At 35.3% G+C, this 7938-nt stretch overlaps 1 protein-coding gene across 22 annotated transcripts in view; it reads right to left on the bottom strand.

Moving 5' to 3' along the window:
- LOC122549365 (band 4.1-like protein 3) overlaps positions 1–7938 on the bottom strand; it is a 288912-nt gene that overhangs the window by 28013 nt on the left and 252961 nt on the right. For 15 of the 22 annotated variants that reach the window (XM_043689068.1, XM_043689063.1, XM_043689072.1 and 12 more), the window contains 4 exons: positions 7476–7532; positions 5448–5483; positions 1661–1849; positions 1244–1351 (listed from right to left, as the gene is read on the bottom strand). In XM_043689068.1, the coding sequence (XP_043545003.1) occupies positions 1244–1351; positions 1661–1849; positions 5448–5483; positions 7476–7532 (390 nt within the window). Of the gene's footprint in view, positions 1–1243; positions 1352–1660; positions 1850–5154; positions 5221–5447; positions 5484–7475; positions 7533–7938 lie in introns of all 22 variants that reach the window. The other 7 variants (XM_043689084.1, XM_043689085.1, XM_043689070.1 and 4 more) reach the window with 6 other exon arrangements.

The raw sequence follows: 7938 nt of genomic DNA, 5'->3' as shown, positions 1-7938 counted from the left end.
TAATCTAATCTAATCTAATCTAATCAAATACAGTTTATTGAGCCAGGTTTCATTCTGACGTGTCTAGTATGGGATCCAATAACAATAATATCTAACTTGTACCAACTTTTAAGCATAATTGAACTGATTAAATCTCTTAATAAATACAAATTTACTTATACGAGTTGGTCAAAGGAGCTAGGCGAGAAAATTGATAAAAAGAAAGGACCTACATTGTAGAATGGTTTGTTTTCTCGACTCTGCACTAAAAAATGTCAAACTTTTAGCAATATATACTGAGGTGGACTGACAGGCTATGTTTCCTACATTTTCCCTTTTGGCTATGAGATGTGGAGATTAATGGCAAGGCCAGCATTAGTTATCATTATCCAATTTCACTTGAATGGAGTGGTTTGCTCAGCTATGTCAGAATCAACCACATGGCTGTGGGTCTAGAATCTAATATATGCCAGACCAGGTAAGGATGGCAGATATTCTTTCCTAAAGGATACAAGTGTACTAGATTTTTTTTCCAAACATAGACATAGTTAGTTTTATGGCATCAGACTGGCTTTCAATTCCGGATGTATTTCGCAATTTAAATTTCATTAGTTGCTATGAGATTCAAACCCACATTCCCAGAGTATTCGTCTGGACTTCCAAGATTATTAATTAAGTGACGTTCCCACTACATCGCTATCCCTTCATTATTAAACAGTGCACTGTACAGTTTGATTAATTAATTCATTAGTATCTTGGTAGATAAATAAAAATCAATTCAGTGAATGCAGTGTCAACATTTTCAGGGATGTGCTTCAAACCATGTCAGATCGTGAAGCAGAATAACCCTCAATTTACAACATTGTGTATTTAACTTTATATTTTAGTGGCAGGACAAGTAAAATACATGACATCTTTCACAAAATGCAGAATTTCCTATTATGCAAATAGTTTGTTTCTTGCAACATGTTTTTTTTAAAACTGACATTTAATCGATAATGCTCAATTTAGTCACAAGCGTCCATATTTAACAAAAGGGTAATGTATTCAATTTGTCATAAAATATACATAATATCTACAGTGTAAAATATAGCTAAAAGTCCACTCTAACATTGCAACAAACTATCAAAGATAAGTGCCAGATGTTTACTAGTGAATCCTGATTGAATTTCCATGTTATTTACAATATCTGAATGTGTAAAAGGAAATATGTGAATAACAACTGCACTATAGTAACAATAATAAGACATATCAATTTCAATACCTTTACTAATTTTTCATCATCTTTCGCCACAGAAGTGACAGATCCAACAACACCCTGTTCACACACAGACTTGCTTTGTAGGGTCTCATCAGAATCCTCTTTGGTCTGCTATCAATGTTAAAATAATTAGTGACAAGTGCATAAAACCATCTTTAAACTGTGTACCTAAAATATAGAACATGATTACAATCCCAATGTTATGGGAAACATGTACCTGTATAAATTTCTCTGCCTTATTTTATACATGATATTTACTACACAGAAAATATTTTATGAACCAAAATTCAACAACCTTATAACATATTCATTTTAGCTGTACAAGTATGGAGTCATTAATGAACAGGGGTTATTAATACCTCAAAAAGGTATATTCCTAAAGGAAACAAAGTTTAAAAGTAACACTACAACATAACTTACCTCCTCAGGCATAAGTGGCTCAATCATAGGCAAATCCTCATTCTTTGAGAAAGATCTAACTGGAGAGGCAGACAACCTTTTTTCCCATTCATCGGGTCCACTCTCAGATGTGGATTCCAGGAATGTTCGTTTCATTTCACTTATGTTGGCATGGTGCTTAACCACATCTTCCTGAGTTTTGTCAAAGTCCTTTTGAATAACAACAAAAAAAATCAAAGGCAAATAACTTTAGCATATCAACTTAATATAACTGTGTTCTTCAAACAATTACTGCTCTTGGTTTCCTCATGAGAGGAGAGTGCTATGAACGTTTAAATTGAATAGCGATACCACTATTATTCTGCATTTGAAAAATTCTACAAATAACATTCGAAAACGCATGAAAATTAAGTGTGCCTTTTTAAATACAAAAACAATTTGTGCTCATGTTTAAAGTTTCTTGAAAAGAATGGATCAGGCTGAATGAAAACACTGTATAGCTGGTGCACTGGGGGAATAAGCCCCTTAATTTTGGATTGAATTCCTTACCAATTCTAAATAGGTCACCACCCCAGAATTTTGCTATTCAACTATCTTGATGATGCAGCTGTTCTGCAAAGAATATTTGAATCATACAAATCACCAGATTTTGTACGCTGCTTTAGCAAAATTGGTGGTAAGAAGACTGGAATTTATGTCAGCTCCCATGAGTTGGGGTAGTGTGTGGAGTACTATACTTGAGCCAGGGTTCCTCCTCCAAATCACTGCAAAAGCAAAAGTGGATATCAAATGAGACAAGAGTAGGCCTCAAAGTGCTGTTGACCCTGCTAGACTGCCTTTATTGACATAAAGAATCATGTTGAGTAAACCTAACCAGAAAAGTTTGGCATAGATTTTGCTTTCATTACCCTTACAGAGAGTGCGGCGATCAAATGAGTTACTGGTGCAGCAAGGCTTTCACACCAGGATGCCAAAGAAAAACTTTGATAATTTTGTTTATTATTGTATCAATTTACAGTTCAAGTTTAATATCACCGTAACAATAATGAATGAATCTTTCTGATAGGTTAACTGATACGCTAGTTGGATTTAAAAATAATAGCTTCTCTATGAAATTTGCTAATAAAAAATGCATCATCATTCATTACTTCAATTTTAACATGCTATCGCATCTAAAGTAAACACATTCCCTATAATTTGGAACACACAATACTTCATACTCTCGCTAACTACACATTGTTCTGGTTTGACCCATTTAAGCAGCATTGCTCTTCTCTGGAACCAAAATTCTTCTAATGGTCTAGGATCATTCTTGAATATGAAGAAAACCTTTCACTCCTCTGCATTCCATCCACCCTGAAATCCAAGGCTTAAAGTAGAGAGTTGCTCGACTCCTTTGGATTCACTCAGCCACCTTTGCCTCTCCTTCTAGTCAAAGCTCATTCCCTCAAATATTGCAGCTTTCTCCCTGTCCTTTGTAGATTAATTTCTTCACGGATGTCCACCCTTGGCTCCCTTAACACCGCCCAACTAATTCCTCATTGCGTTCCCTTTTGTGAGCCTGTTATTATTCGTGTAAATTGCGACTATGCTTCAAACATTTTTCTCAATCGTATAAAGCTAGTATGACTTTTTTTAAAAAAAAAGTCCCCTTTAATTTTTCTACCCCTAAAGAAAAAATGTCAGGTTAGGTACAGCATTAGATTCTACATTATAAATCACCATACAACATATTGATTTTTTTTGCAGCAGTCCTTCCAACCCTGTCTCCAGCTAACCACAGTACTGAGATTACAAATCCAAGTCACTAACCAAAGCTGTAAGATTGAATCTGGTTTACTATTCCTTGATCTTTTTGTCATCTCTACAAAGCCACTGAAGAATATTTCACATCACGCTGCTTGGATTGCATCATATTTGTTTTCTTATCATAGACTGCCCACCCCAGCAACATCTTGTGAAAGCACAGGGTAAATCACATGTGTGCAAATGGCAGTCATCATTACTTCTCTGTCACCAGCATTGACTCTCAAAACTGAACTCTCTGCCTGATCTCAAGGGTGAAGGTGAGTCAGGGAATCACAGTAAAATGGTAACAACCTCCAGTTTAATTGTGCAAAAAAACTTTGTATTCCTCACCCATCAACATCTGTGTGTCTTCTAGCACGGATTTCATCAAGGACCTTGACTGTTCCTTTTGGTTAAACCCAATGTACAAAACCAAAATGACCTTCCTGCCCCATTATTTGATCTAACGTTGAATTATACTTTTCCAATATTTTGCACATGCATTGTTACAGACAGACCTCTTCCGTTTCTGAACGGCCTAATCTCACTTTCAGTAGATCAAGACACCTCAAATTCTCTCCATGACATACACCCTACTTGCAGTTTTCACAATTTAAGAATCTAAAACTCTATGGGTCTGAATCTTTCCCTCATGCCTATCATCCAACACTCAATTCCATATTGTTGCAAAGAAACAATTTCAAGGGCTTTATTCATTTCTAAATGTCATGTTCTATCCTATTAGAGTTCTTTTCTCCAGCCTAATATTTTAGTTTGATCCCTTTTTCCTTCTGACCACAGATTTCAGCTTGACTTTTGCCTCTCTGTTCTGACATTAGATGTTTCTACTCACTTGGCACTCATCACTTTTCTTCCAAAAACAACTTGCATTGTTACCTCTCTCCCTCCCTCATGGGAAGTCAGGTCCTCATTTCCCACTGTCCCACAAGTTCTATGCCAGCTGCTTGCTGTCAATCTTTAGATATTTGGTAAAGTGTGTGTGAAATGATGAAATTGTTGGTTTTGCTACACCTTCCTTTAATTTCTTTTTTCTCCCACTGAAAATCAGGATGACGTGTCAATTTTTAAAAAAATTAATGAGGTAATCTGGAAATTATTTTTGAACACCTTTGCATAAATGCTTTCTGTGGCAGAAAGATTAACAAGATAACACCAGGTATATTCTGACAATACTGCAACCAATCATTTATTCTGGTTGGTAACATAGTTTCTAACAATTATAATGATATTGGAAAAAGATTACATGTCTTGCTAAAGTGAACAACATCAAAACATTTTGATGCAAATACTGAAATTCAAAATTCTGTATTGTTTCTTTCAATAAAACGGGTTCTTTTCTGTCAAAATTTGCCAAAATAGGTAATTTACCAAATTGATAACCAGAAATAGAGCAAACAAAATAAACCTGGCAATAAATCTGGTATATGGTTCACCAGTACTTTTAGAAAGACCAGTATTGACAATGTTAAACATTAAAAAAACAAAAAAAGAGTATTAATTTACATAATTTTGATTTTCACTTTCATTGTGCACAGTATTTGAAGATATGTGAATTATCTGAGTGTCATGTTAATGTTGCTAGTCCAGGATTGTGCAACACATGCATTATACACACAGCACTCCACATCAAAAGGGTTGATCACTAGCTATGCAGATCACTAGTGTGCACAAAAACTAGTATTGCACAACTTAAAACAGATACAAACCTCTAACATAAGATTACTATGTTTCACATACACATTTTCACCTTTGAATCGCTTTACAAGACTATTCTGTAAAAAAAGCAAAATTAAAATGGAAACAATTATGGAATACAGGACATAAAATTAAGTCTTGGAATAAAGCACAGGCAAAGGAAAAAAGATGAGCAAATGATGCAAGTTAAAAAGCAAGGAGCAGAAAATCTACCACAGAAAGTGAAGAGTACCAGAAATGAATAATTTACACTGATGGACTACTCTACAATCTAGTCATTTACGAAAAGATCTCTTCCTTGTACCTGTGTCTTCGATTCCGTTTCATCCTCTTGATCAGACTGATGGCATAAAGAAGGATTTGAAAGTCAAAGCTTTAACAACATCTAATCACTGACACACTATGTCAATGTACAATTCAGTCACAAGAAACCCATACTACCTGAACCAAAGTTACTGTTGCATTAATTTGGAATCTACTGAATGTGATCAGGATACAAGGAAAGGAGTGAGGAAATATATAGGGTTCAATAAATCCCTGAAAATGACCAAACTGCTTGCGATTGAATATAAAATCTCCTTAAAGCTCACAAACAGCTTTATGGGAGTGAGGAGGACAACTTGCCATTTGGTTAATTCCCTCTTTAAAGTGGTTTAGGATTATTCTCTACCATTCACAACATAGCAACAATTCCTCTTTACGGAATAAAAAGAAAACCAAACCACTTCATTACAAGAACACCAGTTGCAGTAGGTGTTCTTTATTCTAAAACTGTACATGTGACTGTTCTTGTGTGTATATTCGTAAGCAAACATTATAGATATATGGACCAAAACACATGAGCAAGATAATCTTTGACAGAAGTTAAGTGTATAAACAATTAAGTAATTATGTCAGTTCTGCCAGTTTTCCATTTTTAATATCATACATTTTCAGGCATCTTCTCAAATATGACCATCATTGAAGTGAATATTACGTATTTTTTTTTTTGCTTTGTCATTTGAATTGCATGAAACCTTTGGTCACGGTATGCTGAGTGACTGACGAAACAGACTGTTCCACAAGTAAATCACACAAACTGGTATAAGAACCACATCAGTTGAATACATCCTTTAAACAATGTGAAACAAAATATTTTGTTCAGCTAAAATATTGCAGCTGTTATGTGAACTGAAGTAATATGAACTGCAATTAATTTTAAATAAAGCTTTTGAGAAAAATAATAATAGCATTGTTCAAGCTGAAACATCATGTTTCTTGTAATTAACCACCTGTCAATTTCAGCAATTTAATACCCTCCAGCCAGTGGAGGGTCTCTACACATTCAGGTTCGCAGAGAGCTGGACCACTGGCAAACACAGTCGAGCAATGAAACACAAAGTACGTTTAAGTGAGAAACAAAAGAGGAGATGATTGCAGAAAATCAGCAGTAAATATATATTTGTTTAGCTTCATGCCAAGAGGACAGAGCATTGTAGCTTTGGTCAACTTTGTTTAGGTATTAATATAATCGGTTTAGAAAACAACAGCAATAAATGGTCAGGTGCATGAAACAATTAATGTCACAAAACAGTGAAAATGGGTCACGTCCATGTTGCATCATGAAGTGAGTTTTGATACCTGCCAGGTTAGCAAGGCATGCAAACATAGGGAGGTAGACTGAAGGACAAATTCTGCATGGTCAGTTCTGTATCAAAATAACTCTCTAGCTCCCATCTGCATTGGTCATCATTTTAATTTGGGAAAATTTAGTTAGTTATTAAAAATCTATATACTGGCTGGATTTTCACAGTCTTATCAGACCACAGGGCTGCTCTTCCATTACAGAGAGAGACAACTGGTGAGGCAAGGAGCGAGGTTGAGAAGGAGAATCCTTCATAGTAACCTCAGCCAATGTGGAAACTGAACCCACATTGTGGTCATCACTCTGCATTGCAAACCCAGCCATCCAGCCAACTGAGCTATATTGGCCCATGTTCCAGTAACAAATCACACTACAGTTAAACATTGTATAAATGGAGAAATAAGAGCAAACAAAGAAGGTTTTAATGTCATTATAAATTGTGACTTCCTGATAAAATTTTCATGCAGTGCACTCTCATTGACTTTTTGAACCATTTTATCCTGCTGATCTTGCTTGCCAATTCCCATTTTATCATAGAATAAGTGTTCTGTTACTTTGTACTTGGCATTTCTTCACATGAATCTATTTACTATCGTGTGGCTACGTTAATGTCAAATTTACAGCTGCACTAATTAAAACTCTCAGACAAACAAGTGAGATTATGAGGGTCATTTCCACTGGAAATGCAAGCTGGTGGAATGTACAAACCTCTGCGGTGGTTTCTCCATCAGCAGGAGCCGTCGTGTCAGTCTGCTCACTGTCAGTCTATTTTGTCAGCAAAATTCCAAGATGTCCAGTAGGAAAGCAGGAATAAAAATACATCAGCCTCATCAAAACAGTGAAGCTTAATTGCAAGGCAGCTTATTCACATGTCTCATTGCATATCAGCTTCAGTGACAAAAAATGATTCATTATAAGCATGAAAAAAATTAAATGGAACAAGCAATGATGGTTTTTAAGGCAAAATGAGAAGTGTAATAGCAAGTTACAAGATTGAATGCTTTTTAATAAAAGAAAATCACATTGTTTAAAGGCCTCAGAAATGATATTTCAGTTCCACTTTGACTTACTGAAAGTGTGATGATTTTGGGGTCAATTTGTACAGCATCAGTAAATGACTTAAACAAATATAGAAACACCGGGCTTCTAAAAACTAATTTAAACCTATTCC

This window comes from Chiloscyllium plagiosum, chromosome 4 (genome assembly GCF_004010195.1).
Source record: "Chiloscyllium plagiosum isolate BGI_BamShark_2017 chromosome 4, ASM401019v2, whole genome shotgun sequence".
NCBI classification, from domain to species: domain Eukaryota; kingdom Metazoa; phylum Chordata; class Chondrichthyes; order Orectolobiformes; family Hemiscylliidae; genus Chiloscyllium; species Chiloscyllium plagiosum.
Note: the sequence above shows the minus strand (reverse complement) of the source record. Positions and strands in the feature narration are given on the sequence as shown.